At 48.3% G+C, this 21,430-nt stretch overlaps 1 protein-coding gene across 13 annotated transcripts in view; it reads right to left on the bottom strand.

Moving 5' to 3' along the window:
- Positions 1-6,547: 6,547 nt before the first annotated feature.
- Positions 6,548-21,430, bottom strand: part of Mecr (mitochondrial trans-2-enoyl-CoA reductase) — a 33,329-nt gene continuing 18,446 nt past the window's right edge. For 2 of the 13 annotated variants that reach the window (XM_048815934.1, XM_048815939.1), the window contains exons 4-11: positions 16,985-17,128; positions 13,816-13,918; positions 12,790-12,892; positions 11,822-11,971; positions 11,611-11,684; positions 9,268-9,328; positions 9,032-9,104; positions 7,563-8,286 (exon numbers count right to left, since the gene is read on the bottom strand). In XM_048815934.1, the coding sequence (XP_048671891.1) occupies positions 8,045-8,286; positions 9,032-9,104; positions 9,268-9,328; positions 11,611-11,684; positions 11,822-11,971; positions 12,790-12,892; positions 13,816-13,918; positions 16,985-17,128 (950 nt within the window). In that variant the 3' untranslated portion in view covers positions 7,563-8,044. The other 11 variants (XM_048815935.1, XM_048815938.1, XM_015485370.2 and 8 more) reach the window with 11 other exon arrangements.

Below are 21,430 nucleotides of genomic sequence, written 5' to 3'. Positions count from 1 at the left end.
GGAGGGAGCGCGCGTTCGCTTCCCGCCCGGCCAGCGCTGGGGGCGTGGCCTCCCCGGGGGCGCGCCGACGGGGGGCGGAGCAAGATGATCGACAGCTGGCGCCGGCCGCCCGGGCTCCGGCACGTTCTCTCGCGAGCTTGCTGTGGCGCCTGCGCCACTTTCTGCAGCTCGCCGGATCGCGCCGCCCCCCCGGAAATGTGTGCGTCTCTGCGCGGAGCGAAATCGCTTTTGTCCTTTGAACCGGGAGTGGTTTCGGCGTCGGCGCAGTATATCGGAATTAAACCGGCTTCCAAACTTGCGTATCTATGATCTTGTGCTCTTAATGCACGATGTCTCTGATCCTTTTATCGTCTCTTTCAGAGGGGGATAATACTTCCTTTCAAAGTTGTCTTGAGAATTTTGTGAGACTAGACACCAAAAATGCTCAATAAACTATACCAACGTTATTTTAAAATTATTATTTCTGCAGTGCTGGGATCAAACCCAGGGCCTCTGTCATGCTAGTCAAGAGCTCTACCTTTGATTTACAACCTTAGCTTCTATAATATTTTAAGAACAGGAAGCTGTTTAAATAGAAGCAATGTGAGAAGTGGGAGTCAGCGTTTGACTAGGCGTGGCGCGGAGCAAATCACGCCGCCAATCGAACCTGTGTTTTAACCTGTGAAGTCTTGTCGGTGGACAAGATGGGGAGCTCAAAAAATATTGGTTCCCTTCGCACCAACTCAATTTTCTTAGAACCACGAAGGGGTTTTGTTTCTCTGCTTTTTATTATTAATTTATTTACTCACTTAGTTCTTGTTACCGGGAATTGAACCCAGGCCAGGGGTGCTTAGCCACTGAGCCACATCCCCAGGCCTTATTAATTTTGAGGCAGGGATTCACTACATTGCTGAGGTTGGTCTTGAATTTGCAATCCTGTCTCAGCCTCCCAGAGTTACTGGGATTACAGGCACGCGCCTCCAGGTCTGGCTTGTATTTATTTCTTTAAATTGTATTTTGAAAAGATAATTCAAAATCCAAATGCTATGTAACAGAAAGTTTTCCCTTTTCTGTCCCCCAGATGCTATTTCCCTCCTCAAAGGCAATTTCTTAAAATGTCCTTCCAGGGGGTGGGGTTGTGGCTCAAGTGGTAGCATGCTTGCCTGGCATGCTTGCGGCCCGAGTTCGATCCTCAGCACCACATACAAAGATGTTGTGTCTGCCGAAAACTAAAAAATCAAAAAATAATAAAATAAAATAACCTTCCAGAGGTTAATTTACCCACATAAAGCAGAGCTGGGTAGTACATACACAGTTCTTGGCTTAATGTAATTTGAAAATCATTCCATAAGAGTTCAAAAGGAACTTTCTCGGGACTATTACTATGGCTTATAACGTTTTGTACATGGTAATTTAACCAGTCCTCTAGTGAAGGACATTGAGATGGTTTCCCATCTTTCCTCATAAGAATTGCTACAGGAGGAGCCTTGTATATTCATATATGTAAGATCTATTCCTGGAAGTAGGAATATTTGGGTCAAAGAGTGTGAGCACAAGTAGTTTTGGTAGATGTTGCTCAACACTCCATTAAATGCTTGATTCCCATATTCTCCCTAATACCGAGTCATCAAATGTTTTACCTTTTGTCAGTCCTGATTAATGGTATCTCTGGGGGGTTCAAATGGCAACTGTTTTTAATGGAGCAAGTCTCTCTTCATGGTTAAGATGGATTTATGTTTCCCTTTGCATGTCTGTTTATATCTTTTGCTCATTTTTCTTGATTTATAGGTCACTATATACTAGGAAAATCAGCTCTTTGTCAAATGAATTGCAAATATTTTTTCCCAGTTTGTTGTTTGACTTGTGACTTTGCCTAGAGGTTTGTTTGCTTTTGCCAGTCAAAAACATTAGGTATTTTGGGGATTAAATTTATCCATCCTTTGTTTTTCTTTGGTACCGGTTTTGTATTGTATTTCAAAAGGTCTTCCTCACTCTGAAGTTTAAAAACATTATCAACAACAACAAAAAACCCTCAGTTTAATTTGTTACTTAGCTTATTTTCATATTGCAATCTTTTTTCTTTCTCAGTTCTGGGGATTGAATCTGAGGGCACTGTACCACTGAGCTATGCTCCTCTCAGCCCTTTTAATTTTTAAAAATTTTGAGAGAGGGTCTTGCTGAGTTGTTGAGGCAGACCTCAAACTTGAGGTTCTCCTGTCTCAGCCTCCTGAAGGCTGGGATCATGGGTCATGTGCCACTGTGCCCAGCCTCATGTTGCAATCTTTAAGCCATTTGGAATTTAGAAAATGTGAGGGTAATGCCTGACCTCACACTGCAATCTTTAAACCATCTGGAATTTAGAAAATGTTAGGATCGTGATTTTTTTTTTTTTGGTACTGGGGATTGAACCTCTGAGTTACACCCCCAGCCCTTTTTATTTTGAGACAGGTTCTCACTAAATTGCTGAGGCTGGCCTCAAATTTGTAAAAGGATCATAAGGTTTTAAAGAATAAGCACTGGGCTGGGGATGTGGCTCAAGCGGTAGCGCGCTCGCCTGGCGTGCGTGCGGCCCAGGTTCGATCCTCAGCACCACATACAAACAAAGATGTTGTGTCTGCCAAATACTAAAAAATAAATATTAAAATTCTCTCTCTCTCTGTCTGTCTCTCTCTTCTAAAAAAAAAAAAAAATAAAGAATAAGCACTAAACCTTGGTTGTCATATAGTCTCATCAATCTGTTGTACAGGAGGGAAAGAATCCACAGAGAGAAAATGCATGTCTCCCAAACCTGCTTTCTCTGGAGTTCCCTTACTCTGGAAGTGGCATATCTATCTAGCAAGGAACTAAAGTTCAATCCCCACACTTGGTCTGTCTTTGGTTCTTCCTTCTAAATGTTCACAAGTCTGTCTTCTCAGCATTCTCTCTTCCCAAGCTACTTTAGGCCTCGACACATATCAGGGCTTCTACGCATGCTACTCTCTGCCTGGACTATGGCTGGCTCCCTATCCAGGCCTCATATTTCCTTGTCTGCTTTAAATCAAATACCTACTGCGTTAAGGCAGCCCTGTGTGTTTTCTTTCACAGTACTACAGTCTGGAATTAGCTTATTTATTCCCTTGTTCTTTGTCTTTCTCCGTCACTAGAATGTAAGCTTGCTGGTACTAGGGGCCGTGTTTTTGTTTGTTTGTTTTTTCTCTTTCTGTGTCCCTAGCATACTTAACAGTGCCTTTCATGTAGTATGTTCAGGGCAGTTATAGTTTGGTGTGGTGTCACATGCCTACAGTCCCAGCCTTTGGATGGTTGAGGCAGGAGGATCCCTTCAGTCCAGGAGTTTGAGACCAGGCTGGATAACACAGTGAAACCCCTTCTCTCAACAAATAATCCCTGCTTTTGAATGTGATGCTGAAGATTGAACCCAGAGCCTTAGGCAAGCTAAATGCAGGGTTATGGACATATGGAAAGATTTCTCTTCCCTTTCAGAAGATGCCGTTGTCTCCTTCCCATCTACCTTCAGGCCAGACCTGCTGTCTTCCCAGGAATTTTCCTGCCTGCACATGTGGGCAGATGCAGTGCGGGGCTGAGCATTTCTTCCCCACCATTTCCAACAGTCATGGCTGGGCCCAGTGCCCTATCCTGGGCATGGCGCCTGCCAATAAGCACTGTGGGCATTGCCAAGCGCTTCTAGGCACAAGGACAGTGATGCTCCCACAGGAAACTTTCTTCTGGGCCTCAGTCTCCTCCTGAGGAAAGTGGGCTTATTTATCTCATCTCCAAGACAAGACATGCATCAGCACTGTGGTGCTAGCTGCGGGTGCCGCTGGGTGGATGCTCCCTGGGGAGGACTGGGAGAGGCAGGCAGGCAGCTCCAGGGCTTCAGGTGTGCCTGAGCATTGCCTTAGGAGTCAGCGCCTGTTTGCCTTCAGGCTCTGGAGCCAGTTTCCACTTGCTCTTCCAGATTATTGTCTGAAGATTAGAAATGACGTCTCGCACTAGTATAGAAAAGATGATCCATTTTAAGTCAGATTCCCTTCTGACATTATTTTGTGTGTTTTTCCCCCTCTGCTAGCCTCATGCTGGCAGCCATTAGTTGGTGTTTGAATTTTAGCTGTGGAGGGCTGGGGCGGGTTTACTTGTCTGAAATTCCAATCTTCTGACTTTCCGTAGTGCCTGCCTCTCCAAATTGTCCCCGGACCTGCTACCAGAGAGATTTCTCCAAAGCACAGCTCCACTGGGAGGTCTTTTGTCGCCTACTGCCAATAAGGTCAACCTCCAGTCCCAGCTGGGAATCACCATCTTTCAGGACTCCCTTTTTCAGCTTTACATTGGTTGGCTTGATTTAGTTTAAGTTAAGTCACTGAATGATACCATTCAGGATTAGGGACAGTGAAATCTCAAAAAACAGGTCCTGAGGTAGGCAGTTGAGACTTCTGGAAGTCAAAGCCTCAGACTCCTTTGACTTTCTCTCTGTCCCATTCTTAATGTGGTCAAAGATGGCTGTGCACCCTTCAGGAATCACGTTTGTATCCCAGCTGGGAGGAAGGTAAAAGGGGAAGAAAAGGGTACAGGATGCACCTGGTAACTACATCCTAAAAGGTTCCTAAGAAACTGGCATCTAACATCTCTCACAAGGGCAGACCTTGTTGGCTGCAAGGGAAGCAGGAAAACCAGTGTTTACTCCAGCCTACCACATGCCCACCTCAAAGTTCTAGGTTTTAATTCTCCTTTTTTTTTTTTTTTGGTACCAGGGATTGAACTCAGGGGCACTTGACCACTGAGCCACACCCCCAGCCCTGTTCTGTAGTTTATTTAGAGACGGGGTCTCACTGAGTTGCTTTGTGCCTCACTGTTGCTGAGGCTGGCTTTGAACTTGCAATCCTCCTGTCAGCCTCCCAGAGCCGCTGGGATTACAGGTGTGCACTACCAGGCCTAGGCTCTAGGTTTTAATTCTAATGAAGGGAACGGATAGGGAAAATGAAAAAAGGTCCTGAGATCAATATTCTGCCTCTGAACTTTGCTTGACAGGTTTCTTAGTAATTTTTGTTACCCTTTCTTGAGCTCATTATAACCATTCTTCAAAGACCAGCCCGAGTGTTACACCTCCAGACCCCAAAAAGTACAACGCATAACTCCCTTCAGTGTTCTCATTTCAAATGATCCTCCAGATCTCCAAGCCTGCTGTTACCAAACCCCTTCTCCCTGTCGGCCTTTTCCTGGAGTAGTCCCAGAGCCTCCCTCACCATGCCCACGGTCTCACTGCACTCTCTACGCCCCAACTCTGTGGGTTTTCCTGCAAAACCTCATCTTAACTTTCATTCCCACAGCCTATGGACCGCCGCCTCTCACTTTCAAGCTTCCCCACTTGCCCACGTTGGCCCTCTGTACGTATCTCCCATCCCACTAATCTAGCAACTGGGAATGGGGAGCTGGGGCTGATCCTGAGCCAGGTGTACAACATGGCAATACCCAGGGGCACTTGCAGGTCATTCCCAGGCTCAAGCTGAAGCTGGGTCCTTTTCTCTGGAGGACATAGGAGCTGCTCCCAGGGGTAACCTGTTTCTGCTGGGGGATGTGTGTGTGCACTCACATGCAACTGAACCCTGTTGGCCAGTTTCCCCAGTGCTCTCTCAGAGCTTCAGGGTATTCTGGCTTCAAGACCCTTTATGATCTGACCCCACCCACCTTTCCCACCCCCTTTCTCATTCCCCTCCTCCTTAGGCAGTAGCTACACTGGATTGTTAGCAACCCCCAAGTCAGGACCCCTCTGGCCTCCAAACTCTCATATTTCTGGCTTTGCTTGGTATACATTTTCCCATTTGGCCTTAAAGATTTCTGTGCTGTGGCTCAGTGGTAGAGTGCTTGCCTGGCATGTGTAAGGCACTGGGTTTGATTCTTCGCACCACATATAAATAAAGGCCCACTGACAACGAAAAACGAATAAAAGATTTCTGTGCACAGGATTTCCACTGGGAATTCTTCCTTGACACCCTCAAGCAGAGCTGGGCCCCTTCTGGTCCCACCCCAAAACCTCACCCTTATATGTAATGGTCTGTCCCTTGCACTAGGCTAAGCAACTTGAGGGCTGGCATGACATCTTTTACTGGTGCGCCTCTCTTTGGGCACACACAAGCCTCTCAATAAATGCTCCCTGAATAAGGCTCTTGAGTTAAGGGTACAGAAGGACAGGTGACAAGGGAAACATCCCAAAGTTTGTTCTTTGCTTTGGGCAAGAGGATCATGAAACAAACACCAAAGAATCACATAAAGTCCCACTTGTCTTGCCTGAACGAACCTTACCCATGTTTCAGGGTCCTCTTGCCAATGTCTCCTCAAAGAAGCCTTGCCCTGGTTCACAGTCCCGCACATGTGCTTTCTCTAAAGCACCAGTCACTGTGATGGTGACTGTGAGGTTGTTTCATGCAGGTTTTGAGCTGGATGGCTACTGTGGGAACTGTTCTGTGCACTGTAGAGGGGTGTGTGTGTGTGTGTGTGTGTGTGTGTTGCTGAGGACTGAACCCAGGGCCTTAAGCATACCAGGCGAGTGCTCTACCAGCAAGCTACACCCCTGCCCTCCTTGTAGACTGTTTAATGTATCATGACCTCTGCCCACTAGGGGTCAATGACAATCTCCTCTCCAAGTCATGGCAGCCCACATGTTCCCAGACATAATCAAATGTCTCTTGGGGGTCAAGTTGCCTCTGGCTGTGAATCACTGGTATAAACTCTACTTCCCTGGTTAGAGTGGAAGCTTCCTAAGGGTTATCCAGCCACCCAAGACCCCATGTCTGCAGTTTCTTCCAGGCTGGGATGATCTAGTTTGGCATTCACTCTTCCAGGCAACAGATCCTCCTGCTCTGGGCTGGGCTACACACTGGCCAGGAAGGGAGTCCAGTCCTCCTTTATGGAAGATTCTCCCCTGTGGGTGTGCAGGCTTAAGGGCAGACACCGTGGCTTACTGGCTGTGGCTCTTGCACTCGCTCACCCAAGTTTTGCTTTCAGGTGGTCAGGAAATGATTCGCAGGGACAGGTGAAGGAGAATCAGGGAGGGGCGCTTCCTCGTGCTGCAGGTGGAGGTGCACAGTGTGGCCGCTCTGTAGAGATGACTTCTATTCTTTTTGCCTTTTTTTTTTTTAAGGATGTTCAGACTTTATTAGATGCCCAAGGCTGACCTCCCCATCCTCCTGGGGGAAGAGGCAGCAAGTGGAGAGCAGTCTGGGGAAGGCTGGGCCCTAACTGAAGGGCCTGAAGCCAGCCTGGTGGGTCCACTTCCCCCCACCCACTCACTGCCCCTCCAGCTGCAGCTCACATGGTGAGAATCTGCTTGGAAGACACAAAGGGCTCCATGGAGGCTTCCAAGGCCCGCTGGTAGTCCTGGAGTGGGACCTCTGAGCACGCAGGGGCTGTGAGCTGGCCTCGGTGGATGAGGTCACACAGAGTGAGAATCAGCCCCTGGAACTCGTCTGTGGGAAGAAGTCAGATGGGGGACAACAGCTGGGGCTTGGTGAGATGGCAGGTGGACTTCCCATGGACGCCCTGCCTTTGTTAAGGATGGGGTGGCGGTGGAAGCAGCCTGGTCCCACCTGGATTCAGGACAGTGAGGGCCAAGATGGGGTCAGAGGACGATGGGGTGGGAGCCAAGGAGCTCCTGGGCAGGCAGAGACCCTTCTGAGTGGTGGCTAACATGGCTCACACCCACACAGTGCTGCTGGGACCGGGCTGGCTACTGATAGGCAGGAGGGTGGGGACCATTATTTGGAGGCAGGGAAGGCAGAGGGCCCCAGGAGGGAGGCGGGAGAGCCTGCCACACCAGCTCACGTGGAACAGATGAGCTCTGCTCTCCCTACGGCCCAGGACTCCCTCAGAACCCCTCGAGCTGAGGCCACTGCCCTCCCCTCCCTGAACCTGCCTCCTGCTAAGGACCCAGTATGGTGCTGGAAGAGGTCAAGTAAGCCTTGGCCGAGGTGCTTTTCATAGACATAGCCTCATTCAACCTTCGAATCTAATCCTTTGTCCTGCTTAAAAACACTTAGTGACTCCCCAGTTGCCTTCAGGACAGAGCCTGAACTCCTTAAAAAGGCTTAAGGCCTTTTGTAATTGGTCTGAACCTGCCTGTCCAGCTTCCCAGCCCCAGCCCAGACTGAAAGCTCCACTCCCTCAGGACCACGGTGGTGCCCCATGAGTCACACTCTCTTTTATGGGCTTTTGCTGTTTCTGCCTGAACATCCTCGGCCCAGCAGGGCGCCCTCCCTTCACTTGATAATTCCATGTCAGTCTTCCTTCTCAGCTGAGGTCTCTCTGGGGTGCAGGTCCCTGGGACAGGAAGAACAGCATGCTGTGGCTCAGGTTCTGGAGTCAGAGAGCCTATTTGCTGGCTGCCCCGCTCTCTAGGTGGGGTGACTCTGGGCAAGCTCAGCCACTCTGTTTTTTTTTTTTTTTGGTACCCCAGGAATTAAACCCAGGGGTGCCTACCTACTGAGCTACATCCTCAACCTTTTTTTTTTTTCTTTTTTCTTTTTTTAGTCAGAGTCTCACTAAGTTGCTAAGCCTGGCTTTGAACTTGTAATTCTCCTGCCTCAGCCTCCTGAATCTCTGGATTATAGGGGTGCGTTTTTCTAGCCACTCTGAACCTTAGTTTCCTCTTTTGTCAAACATGGCTCACAAGAGTTTAAATGATCACGATGTTGGAGCCGAGGTAGAGATCCAGCAACCTGCCCCAGGTCCCACAGGTGGGCTAGGCAGGACCTAGATCCCGTGAGGGTGGACACAGGACTTAAACACAGGCGGGCTGGCTCCAGTCTGCCCTCCTTACTTGGTCGTCTTCCCCACTGTCGCTGTCAAGAGCACTGTCTTATTCTACACTGTGACCCTACAACTAACAGTTTAGTCCAAGAACATTGCTGGCTGCAGCTGTGGCTAGAATGATTTTCCTTTATCTTGCCATGGTGTTCAGGACCCAGTCACCTCTGTAGGGCTCAGTGTAGCTGGTCCCTTCTGCAGCCATGCTAGGAACTCCTGTCTCCTGTGACCTTTGGTAACAGGGCCATCACCCACTCACCTGGACTGTGATCTTTCTTCCATTGCGACAACCAAAAGCCCCGAAGTTTGAGGTCCTTAAAAATGAGCAGGCTCTGTGGACACAGGAGGGACATGCTGGGCTGGAAGGGTAAAACTTCCAGGTACCCGTTAAGGGTATAGAATCCCCCCAGGGACAGGAAAATGGTCAGAGTGTGGTGCCAAGGGAACAGGCCGAGGCATCTGGGCCCATCTGCTGGCATCCTCCCCGCAGCTCACCACAGGCGCTGTGACGGGCTGCTTGGCCATCCCCCCGTAGGTCACCATGGTTCCTCCAGGCCTGAAGAGTCCAAAGAGAACAAAGAGTGGATGCAGGCCGAGGAGAGGCCTTCTTGAACCTGCCCCAGCACTTCTACTCCTCACTTTTAAACCTTGTCCTGGGAAGGGCAAAAAAAAAATAGATCCCTACGCTCAACCCTGACAGAGGGAGTCAGGAGGCAAGAATCTATACCAACAGCACGCACCACCGTCCAGATGAATGGGGTGCTCAGCGGCGCTGGGAACCCACGGATCCCACTCACCCACTGATCCCACCCACCCAGTCTGGGTTTGCATCCCGCCATCTAGCTCCAGCTCTTCTCCCGCTTACAAGAGGGTGACTTTGGGACCTTGGGAGACCTAAGGGAAACGGCCCAGACCTTGGCGTTTCATGTGTAAATGCTCATTCTAAAAATCAGTGCCCCAATACTTCTACAGATAGGAGTGAGTGTGGGTGGTGAAGGGGACAATGACGAATGTCCTGACCCTGTAGGAGGTGCTGCCTCAGTAGCTGCTGAGTGATACACACACTTGGTTGTACATAGGAGTGAGGTGAGTATAATTTTTAAAAGCTAATAAGCTAGGACTTGTCATGCTTGACTTGACCTTTGTTCCCCTCCTGACTCCCTGGCTCTTTTAGGAGTCTGAGGTCAAGGATGACCTGAAGTGTGTTTTAGGACAATACAAGGCAGACTTACAATCTACAAAATGGAAGAGCTGAGTGACTATGGCCCTGAGGCTGCTAGGGAGTTTAATCATTTTCTTGTATGTTAGCACTGGGGGTTGAACCCAGGGCCTCCTGCACGTCACCCACTTGTTCTACCCGAGCTGCAGCCCCAGGCCCTAATTTGATCTAAAGTTCCCTTCAACTGGTGCTTGCTATAGAACGCAGTTCCTGAGGGGACTGAGCCCTCTCTCCTCTGTGTCCCTGCTGCACTTGGCTGATCAGACTTTTGCTGTCTACAATGCAGGCACAGTTCTGAGCATGTTGCGTGTACCATCTCAGGGCATCCTCATAGTGACCCCAAGGGAACACTTGGATACGCTCATTTTGCAAATGAGAAAACTTAAATCCATTCCTCAATTGAATAATGAGTTATTTGTATATCGTGCAGTGTCCTTTAGATTATTCTTGGAAGCAGAATGGGTTTCTATCACTTCCACTGTAGAGATGAAGGGGCTGAAGCTTGGATCATTTTTCAGGTATTGCCTAACTTTCCACAGGTCCACAGCTGGCAAGAGCAGAGTTAGGGCTGGAACCTAGCCACTCTGACTCCAATGCCTACGCTTGTGACCAGCGCACAATGCTTTCTCTGGCAAAGACAGGGGGTCACAGTTTGCCTAAGAGGTTGCTAAGTTTAGGGCTCAAGAGATGTTCTCCAGAGTCATGCAAACTTGGGTGACCTGGCTCTCTGCTGACTACACCTTTGGCAAAGTAATTACCTCCTCTGGGACTCATTTGCTTTAAGTGTAAAATGGAGGTGAGGGGCCTGAGGGTGTAACTTGGTGTCAGAACATGTGTCAGTACACACATGGCCTTGGGTTCAACTTCCAGCACCAAAGAAGGGGGGAAAAACAGAATTAAAACACTTCAAACAGCACACACAGAGGCAGGTGCATGTGCTCAGTGATCCTCCGCCCAGCTCTCTAGTCACGTGGCTCATCTGCCCACCTAGTCCGTGAGTTCTCCGCAGTGTCTCAGCCAATTCTGTCCCTGGTAGCTAGTGAATGCTCAGCAGATTATTAACTAAATCAGTGTGGAGGGGACTCCTGCTCTAGTTGGCAAGTCTTTTCAGGGGCTCTCCAGCTGACGTTTATGTCAGAGGAAAGGACAGAATGTGCACAGATAATGCTGCCATGGTGCTTGGCTGAGGGATGAGAGAACCTTTAGGTTTTTCTTTGTACTTTTACATGTTTCAAAATGTTTTGAAATAGGTATAATGTTACTTGTAAATTAGAATCTAGTTTTAAAAGCTAATAAAAATTTTAAAAGCTACCAAGTTCAGACTAAGTGACTTTTAAGAGGCCCCAAATTTATGAATCCTTGACCATCCTGTGATGGAGAGCTTAGCAGTTGATTGCTGGAGTCCCTGGGAAACAGGTCTCTTGGTCCCATATAGGAGGAGACTGAGAAAGAAGTGCCCAGGGAGCTGGATGTTTTTGGTCCTTGTTTCCTACTCAACGTTGTGCTAATCTGGTTTTGGCTCACATTGACCATTGGGACTTGGTCACTTGATGTCCTCCCAGCCAGTGACCTAGAAGCTTGAGCAAACTAGCCCTGTAGGGTAGGGTAGAGGGACTTACGCTAAATGCCGCAGCAACTCTGTGGAGCTTTTCCCGCCAACACAGTTGAGAGCAAGCCGTGGCTGGGGTGTGTTCTGGAAAACAAGAAGTCTGCCGTGAGGGAGCTACCCCTTTACACGTGGGTTTGAAGCTTCTACAAATACTTCCCTGACCCGTGCAGTGTCAAAAGGAGGGAGTGAAGGGAATGGGGTGGTCATGGCTTTGAACTTGCTTTTTCTGCCTGGGAGGAGCCTTTAGCAACTTCGGAACAGGCTTTACAGAGGCAGGTGCTCTGTGATCCTCCTCCCAGCTCTCGGGTCACATGGCACATCTGCCCACCTAGTCTGTGAGTTCTCCCATAGTATCTCAGCCATCTCTGTACCTGGCAGATAGTGAGTGCTCAGCATGTGTTAACTGAATCAGTGTTCGATTCAGGACTTGGTTCAAAACATGCCTCCTCCGGGAAAGAAGAGACATGGAGCATCTGTGGTCAGTTTTGAGCGGCTTTAGGTCCCTGAGTGCTCCTTCGCTGGGTACTTTAGACTCTGTTTACATGTGATGTGTTGGTCTAGAGCTCCAGAAACGTTCTCAAGGGGCATACATTCCTGAGTGGGTGCATGTGTTTGGTGTCTCCAGCTGGTTCACTTAACAGGGGTGGTGACAGGGTTTGCTCACTTACTGGGAGTTGTGGGACGAGGGCAGACGTTGTGGAAGGGCCAGGGCTCTACGTTCAGAGACCCCTGGGGCCAGCCCTGATGCACTACTTATATCTACATGATTCTGGTCAAGTCATTTATCTTTTCTGAGTGTGGGTTTCCTCATTGAAAGAGACTCAGGACTCGGGACTTACCTGGGAATTATCAGGTAAAACGGAGGCAGAAGCTTAGGAATGGTTGACTCTTTTCTCTTCCCTCTCTGTGCCTCAAGTTTCCTCAGGTCCTCTCCCAACTCTAAGATTTATATCTGCAGTACGGGCTGATGTAACTCAGCATAAATGTTTTAAACTGCAAATCATACAGGATTTTCTAAACTTTCTTAGTTTCCCCTGCTTCCCTCAAGCATCTGAACACTTCATGCAAGCTGCCCCTTGGCTAAGGGAACAGGCTTTACAAGAGGCAAAAGGAGGGGTGCAGACAGGAGCAAAAGCTTTCCTTAGGAGATGGGCGTGGGATGGAGAAGCAATGCCCTTTCCCTGGGTACCTTGAACAAGTTTTTTGCTTCTGGCTTTCTTAGTTCCTCCTCTGTGATGACATGCTCGGCCCCCAGATCCTTTAGTCTGTCCATCAGTTTCTGGATGTCAGGCCTGAAAATCAAACCCAATCCAAAGTCCCTCATCATACCTGCTGGCTTTCTCTCCCCAAAGCTGCCAGGACTCCTCTGCTACAGCTGTAAGAATCCATATTTCTTTTCTGGGAGGCTGGGATTGGGTTAAGGCCTCGAGCAGGGGTCAGCCACACAATTCAATCCTGTGCTAGCAGCTCCTAGCCTTGTTTCCTTGCCGGCCATTCCTCCCTGGACAGAGCCAGGGCTGGGAGGTTTCTGCAGCCTCTGCCCGCTCAGGGGTGCTAGAAACCATCTGTGCCCAGAAAGAAGTGATCCCACTTCCTAAAATTTTCTACTGAAATAATAACCTCCCCCGACTTTTCCAGGGGCAATCAGGGTGTTGTGCAAACGCAAACACACTCTGGCCGAGGAGTGGCCCTGGTCTCTTGGGCAAGAATCAGAGAACGAGCCTGTTGCCGACTCTTCCTGAACAAGCTGCCTTCTCTCTCTGAAACTCAGTTTCCGCATCTGTAAAAGAGAGGAGAAACCTGCTCCATCTCCTTCACAGTAGAATTTAGTGCACAAATGCAAGGGGAAGAGGGGCCCAGGGCTCGACAATTCGCAGGAAGAACAGTACAGCTCAAAACATTCCCACATGTTCACTGTGGTTGTAAACACATGGGGGTATCAGAAGTCGTTTCCAAAACTCCTAGCTGTTCAGTAACAACAATCTCCACCTCCTTCCCGTGTCTCCACATTTCAGATTCACTCATCCTATAACCAAGTGCCACCTGGACTTCATTTCTTGGGGCTGACTCATCAGCTTCAGCTGCCAACTGTTCCTCAGTAAAGGAGGCCAGTTAGGCTTATGCAATGGCGCCCTCTGGTGGAGATATGAGCACTGGCAGGGATGCCAGAGGAAAAGGTCCAAGTCATGATCTGGAATTAGGCCTCCCCACCCACCTGTCTCGGACTACATTGATGGTCCTTAGGCCCAGGGCTGCGGCGATCTGAATGACTGCTTGCCCCACTCCACTGTTGGATGCATTCTGGATGACAGAGTCCCCTGTGGATCCAGGAAGAGACCCAAGTCAAGCCTTGCACACCTGAAAAAGGTCAAGGACTCCCAGCCTGGGATCCTAGGATAGTGGAAGAGGTGAAGTGTTCAGGCCCCAAAAGGACCCAGGATCTGGCACTGAAGCCTTTGGAACTCAGATTTTGGACCTTAACGCACTGTTTCCTCGATCCTTCCCAAACTTCTGTAACATCCATTATGCCTTCCAGAACTGGTCACTTAGTGTCCACAGAGGACATAATTTAAGGCCCAACTGGTTTTTATATCCTTCATCATCCTCCCAACTTCTGTGTCCTCTGTCTGCTTAGATTATTTCCTTGGGTTGAAACTGATCCCCTCCTTTTAACATCCTATGTGATCCTCAAAGATCAGCTCAAGTGTGGTTCTTCATGGAGCCCTCCTGGGTTCTCTCTGCTGTGCTTCCACACAGGCTGTGAGTGTCTCTACTGATCACATGCTGTGGCCCCAGCCCACAATCAGTTGTAGAGGCGGCGTCTATCAACTTGCAGCTTCTCAAGGGAAGGGCCATGTAGTAGTGAATAAAGGTGTACTGCTTTGAAATAGGATTAAGAGTTTTGATGGAAAAACTCGGGCTGGGGATGTGGCTCAAGCGGTAGCGCGCTCGCCTGGCATGCGTGCGGCCCGGGTTTGATCCTCAGCACCACATACAAACAAAGACGTCGTGTCCACCGAAAACTAAAAAATAAATATTAAAAAATTCTCTCTCTCTCTCTCCTCAAAAAAACAAACCAACAACAACAACAACAACAAAAAACCAAACTGGCAACCCCTGAAACAGGGTCCTGCAGGCAGTTTGTGGTCAAAGCACAGGACTGGCTTTGGAACTTGCAGTGGGGGAGGCAGTGGGGCACACTAGGGAGAACATGGCTCTGGAACAGATGGAACTGGGTGAGTCCCAGTTTTACCAGTGACGAACTAGACAAGACAAGGCAAGTCGTGTCCTTTTTGAACTTCAGTTTTCTCCTCAGAAAACAGGAATCCTAAGAGCACCAATCAAGGTGCCCCTGACTGGAATCAAATGCTCTTGTGTCCAGGCAGGTGCTCTGTTAGCTATGAAATGCTCCCTGGTGTTTGAGAGGTATCTGGGATCTGTGCACAGTGGGTGGAGCTAGAGACAGAGGGCTCCTGAGAGAAGGCTGTTCACACTCTGCCAGGGTCAGCATATAGGTTCTCACTCCCTAGTGCACTGTGACTCAATCTAGAGGGTCACAGGCAGCACTGTTTTGTTTTAGTTAGATTTGAGAAGAAAAAAAAATAACAGTGCATCTCACAGGGTAAGGACAAATACTGTGCTGTGAAGCTTTGGTTTCATATATATTTATAATTTTCATACATGTGTATGTACTAGATAACAATGTGAAATGTGATTCTTACTATGGGTCAAGATTCTAGGTTTGTTCAATGCTGATCTAGCCCGGGCTACAATAGCCTTGAAGCAGACAAGTGGAGAAGTGTCCAGTGGGCACGGTGGGTATCATCAAAATGTGCACATTTGTCCACCACAGCTGCAGCCCAAATCAGGAGTGGTTTGAGGGGATGTAATGCAGGTGCCACAGTGTCTGCTATACTAGGACTCCAGCAGAGGTCCCTGGTCCCACCTCCTGACTTTTTCCATGGAAAGCTCCCAAGACCCCTCTGCATAGCCCTGAAAAGCCACACTGCTCTCCATGAGCTGGGATCAGTGTCTCCCCAGGCCTCAGGCAGCAGCTGCCTACCCAGCTCCATCACATTCCATCAGCACGTGGCTTCAGTGTCCTTGCTGGCATGAGAGAGGCAGCCTGGGGCATTTCTATAGTTCCTGCCAGCTCATGGATATGCAGGGTGCAGGGGCAACTTACAAAAGGTGGGGGTGTGGGGGCTGGGGGTGCAGCTCAGTGGTAGAGTGTTTGTCTAGCAAGCATGAGGCCCAGAGTTGGATCCCCACTACTGCAAACCAAACCAAACCACGGGGGATGGGAGTTGGTGGAAAATTGGCCCAGCCTCCTGTCACTTGGGGCTAATTCTAGAGTGAGCTCCATGAGGGTCTCTGCAGAGTCCTAGTGGGACTGAGTCGGGTTGCCCACAGCACTAACTGGCCTTAATGTCTTTGCCTTCCTGTGACCACTACCCGAAAGAACTGCCTGGTCCCACTCCTGGTCTAGGGCTCTGCTTTCAGGGGAACCCAGATAAAACACATGGCTTTGTTGTTTACTTGCTGAGGGACTTCTTGCAAGTAGTTCACCTCTCTAAGGAAGACTAATAAAAGCAGCTGGTACTTCATGCCCAGCAGGCCGGCTGCTGTGCTAAGTGTCATGCTGCTGTGGTTCATCAACCCTCCTTATTCTCCATCCTAAGGATGAAAACTCTGCTGACTTGAGCCATGAGTTCAGCTAGTGAAGGTGAAGCTGGATTCAGACCTAGGTTATGTGCCTGGGCCCTGAGCTCTTAACCAGTGACATTAAGCTCCCTGCACAGCTTTGAAGGCGAAACACTCCATGGGGATAATGCCTGCACACGCACCTACGGATGGAAAGTGCTGTATTAATGCTGAGCAGAATTAGTAACACTAAGTTCAGCATTTTACTGAAAACACAGAGACTGTGTCTATCTTGTCTGGCTTTGTGTCCCCAGAGCTTAGCACAGCTCAACACATTTTTGCTGAGTGACAGAATTCCATCCCAAGCTCTAGGGAATGTGACCCTGTAGCAGTTTCCAAGGTTGTACTCCTCGTGAGCTCGCAGGGTGTTTTCTAGGAACCAAGTTAACATCTTTTATATATATATTTTCAGTTGTGGATGGAAAAATACCTTTTTTTAAAAAATTTATTTATGTGGTGCTAAGGATTGAACCCAGTGCCTCACACGTGCTAGGCAAGTGCTTTATCGCTGAGCCCCAGCCCCAGCCCCCAAGTTAACATCTTCCTAAGTAAAAACGATAGCAGCACACTTGTTGAGGCAGGGGCTCATCATCTTCCCAGGCCTTCCACCCCCCAGTCAGGATCTGGGTGCACCCTGGTGAGGAGGCCCTGGCCTGCTTTCCCTACTTGTAAGTTCCTACCTGGCTTCAGCTGCTCAAAGTCCACCAACATCCTGTAGGCTGTGCAGGGGTTGACACCCAGGGTGGCAGCACTCTGAAGAGGGATGTCATTGGGAACTTGGATCAATGCTTTCTCACTGAACACGGCCTCGGTCTGCCAGGTTCCTGAGTCAGGGGATGAGGCCAGGTTAGTGAGGAGGATCCCTCTGCCCACCAAATCCCAGATCAGTCTTTGGTCCATGGGCATCTAGGACAGTAGATTTTAAGTAATGCTTAAAGGAAAAGGAAAATCTTGAAGTCCCCTTTGAAGTCTTTGAGTCCTCATGATGATTACGCAAGTACGTTTTGTTATTCCTATTTTAAAAATGTGGTAGGGGAGGTTTGAAGAGGTTGCCTCACTGAGTTATTGGATTTAGCTGATGTCACAGCACTAATGCCTGAGGACCCCAAGCTACTAGACTCTGAAGGCAAGACAGTAATGCAACAGTAGGGCAAGGGAAGCCAAGAAAGCCCCCTTTCCCGCCATATCCTCATTCTCCTCCAGGGCGGGCTGCCTGGGCTGGTGTTAGGAAGCAGTGTCAAGGCAGAAGTCAAGGGCTCAGATTTGGCACCTGGGTTTTCTCTTTTCTTTCTTTTTTGCTTTTCTGGTTCTGGGGATTGAGCTGGGGGTGCTTTACTGTTGAGACACATTCTAGCCTTTTTTATTTTTTGAGACAAGGACTCACTAACTTGCTGAGTAGCCTGGGCTGGCCTTCAACTTGTGATCCTTTGTCTTAGCCTCCTGGGACACTGGGATTCCAGACATGCATCACAGTACCTGGTGGTACTTGTTTTTTGTAGTCTGTTAGTTTGATCAAATTCCCAAGCCACTGAGTTTTGTGATTCTAAAGTATAAATGACACTGGTAAGAACAGCCTTATTGGCTTTCCTAGGAGCTGTTGTGAAAATCAAATGAGATACAGGAGACTAAGAAATCCTGTAAACTGGAAGAAATGATCATTAACCACCAGCCCACATTCTACGTCCAGACAAAGAATCATAGACTATTGGTACCGAGAAGGCCTTTATCAAGTATCAAACCCTTCCCGCAATGGGAGGCACTGAGGGAGGGACCTGCCCAAAGACATGGGGGTAATCTGGGTAGAGCGTGAGCTAGACCCTGGGTGTGTGGGCTATCTCCATGGCCAAGTACATAAAACACACACGTACACACACTCACATTCACACATACTCACAAACCTATGTTCATTCAACTGATCCTTTCTTCGTTTCTTTTTATTTTTTAATAGAGGGGGTCTTGCTGTGTTTCCCAGGCTGGCCCTGAACTTCTGGGCTCAAGTGACCCTCCTTCCTTAGCTCTTTGAGTAAATCTGACTATACGCACTCACCACCATGCTCAGCTACATTCCTTACATTCATTCTAGAGGAGCAGAGCAGGTGAAAAACAAACAGGCAAATACTAGAATTAAAACTTATTATTTTTTTGGTACTGGGGATTGAACCCAGCAGCACTTAACTACTGAGCTATATCCCCAGCCCTCTTTTATGTTTTATTTTGAGATAGGGTCTCACTGAATTGGGGCCTCACTAAGTTGCTGAGACTGGCTTTGAACTTGCAATCCTCCTGCCTCAGCCTCCCGAGTCACTGGGATTACAGGTATGTGCCACAACCGGCAAAAATTATAATTTATAAAGAGACAGTAGCAGGAGAGGGATTTAGGTGGATGGCTAGGACAGAGATATTAACCACTTCAAGTACACAAAAAACATTCTATGCAGAGGAAAAAGCATATGCAAAGACTCTGAGGCAAGACATATAAAAGGATGGGACTGGGCAGGCTGGGGTTGTGGCTCAGTGGTAGAGCACTTGCCTAGCATGTGTGAGGCCCTGGGTTTGAGTCTCAGCACGGCATATAGATAAATGAATAAAATAAAGGTCCATCCACATGTAAAAAAAAATTTTTTTAAAAAAGGATGAGATGGAAGAATACACACTGGAGGGCAAAGAGTGCTGGGAGGAGTGGCTTGAGATGCTGAGAGTCATACAGACTTTCAGGACCTTGACTCATGGTAACCACAAGTTCCACTGTGAACTAGTACACACATATACATAACTGAGTATATATACAGAAGCCAGAGTTTCATGGAACAATATACATCCTTACTCTGTGCTACAGTTTGGATCTGAAAGGTCCTCCAAAGGCCCAAGTATGGAAGACTTGATCTATAGCCTGTAGCACTGTTGGGAGATGGGCCCCAGTGGAAGGAAGTTAGGTCAATGGGAGTGTGACCTTGAAGGGTCTATTGGGACTGTGACCCCTTCTCTTACTCTTTAAAAAAATTTTTTTTAGTTGTAGATGAACACAATACCTTTATTTTATTTCTTTATTTTTATGTGGTGCTGAGGATGAACCCAGTGCCTCACATGTGCTAGGCAAGTGCCCTACCACTGAGCCCCAGCCCCAGCCCTCCTCTTATTTTTTTATTTGCTTCCTGGCCACCACAAAGTAGACAGGCTTCCTCTGCCATGTGTTCTTGCCATGATGTTCTGTCACCACAGGCCCAAGGCAATAAGAACAACTAACTGATCATGGACTAGAAGCCGTGAAACCAAAATACACCTTTCCTTTTTTATCTCAGATATTTTGTCATAGATATGGAAAGCAAACATACTATGTGTGATATACTCTGCTATTATTTTTCTATTCTGCTTAATTTTAGTAATAAGAAAAAAATTCCATTTGTAACCCACTAGATTGATGTCACTAATCTGCAGTTTAAAAGCATGGGGCTCAGGACCATAGCACAGAGAGTGGGTTTTATTTAGAGACTGGCAAGACTCTAATGAGCTTTGAGGGCCAAGGTGGTCTCATGTCTGCTCTAAAATCACTCTACTGCTGGGGGAAGAGCCCGGTGGGGGAGAGGCAGTGTGGAAGCGGGTGGGTGCAGCCAGGAGGCTTTTGTGGGGGACAAGGTCTCTGATGATGGCCGCCTCAACTAAGACTGGCAGTAGGGATGAAGAAGAAAGGGTGGGCTTGAGTTCTCCTTTGGAGACATAATCAACAGGATTTGGTGAGGACTGGACAAGGGGACAGGCAGGATGGGGTATGAAGAAGACGTGAAGAGAACAGGTCTTGGGGTCACACTCAAGCTTTGCCTCCACACATCCTCACTGTAGCATCTTAGAGAAACTGTGTGGAGACTTGCTGGCTTAGTGCCTGGTGGCCCTGATGTGGCAGGGGCCCTTGGCCTGACTTCCCAAGCCCTCAGCTAGGCCTGCTATCTAGTTCCTGGGAGTCTCTCAATGTCCTGGTACCGTGTGGCCCAGTTGTGGGAAGCAGGGGGTAGCCCAGGTTTTAGTCATCTTTTGTGTCATTGTGACCAAAAGACCCAACCAGAGCAACATAGAGGAGGAATTTTGTTTTGTCTCACAGTTTCAGAGGTTCAGTCCATGGTCAGCCAACTCCATAACTCTGCGCAGAGCATCATGGTGGAAGGGCGTGGCAGAGGAAACCAGTTCAAGAAATGGCAATCAGGAAGCATAGAGTGAGCTCTGTTGATCAGGGACAAATGGTAAACCCTAAAGGCACGCCCTCAGTGACCTGCTTCCTCCAGTCATACCCTACTAACCAGTAGTTATCTCCCAGTTAATCCATTTCAGTGGACCAATCCACTGATTAGGTCACACCTCCCATGATCTAATCAGGTCACCTCTGAACATTCCTGCATTGTCTCACACAAGAGCTTTTGAGAATACCCCATATCTAAACCATAACAACCAGGCAATTACCAATTGTGCCACAAGAGCGACAAACAACATGGGCTTTAGGGGCCAGGACTGAGGAGGAGAGGAGGAACATGCTATTAAAGGTCATGCAGGTTCTAGAGTAGGTCTGAGAACATATGAGATGAAATTAAAGGATCCCTTTGGCATCCAAAAGATGCCTGGGCATTTTCTAGGGTTCACCCAGTCTGGTTCATAATCATCAAGCCTATTCCCCTCGGCCGTCATTGACTATACTCAGAGCCTGGTGTGAGGCCTTCCAGATGTAAAATCAAGGGTGTTTTCTTTTTCTTTTTTTGGTACCAGGGATTGAACTCAGGGGCACTCAACCACTGAGCCACATTCCCAGTCCTATTTTGTATTTTATTTAGAGACAGGGTTTCACTGAGTTGCTAAGCATCTCATGTTGCTGAGGCTGGCTATGAACTTGCGATTCTCCTGCCTCAGCCTCCCAAGCCGTGGGATTACAGAAGGAATATGCTACCGCGCCTGGCTTCAAGGGTGTTTTCTAATTCTTTTTACCGCAGGACAATGGAAATTCAGCCTTTGACAGGGATTTCTAGGATTTAGCAGTCCCTAACTCTCTTCTCAAGAGGTCCTGGGTGAGATGGTCAGCAAGAAGGGCTTTCAGGGTTTATAGTAGAAATCCTCAGATTCTAGAGTTGGAGATATCTACTTAAAAA

This window comes from Marmota marmota, unplaced genomic scaffold, assembly GCF_001458135.2.
Source record: "Marmota marmota marmota unplaced genomic scaffold, marMar, whole genome shotgun sequence".
Classification (NCBI taxonomy): Eukaryota; Metazoa; Chordata; class Mammalia; order Rodentia; family Sciuridae; genus Marmota; species Marmota marmota.
This window is presented reverse-complemented; position numbering and strand designations above follow the sequence as displayed.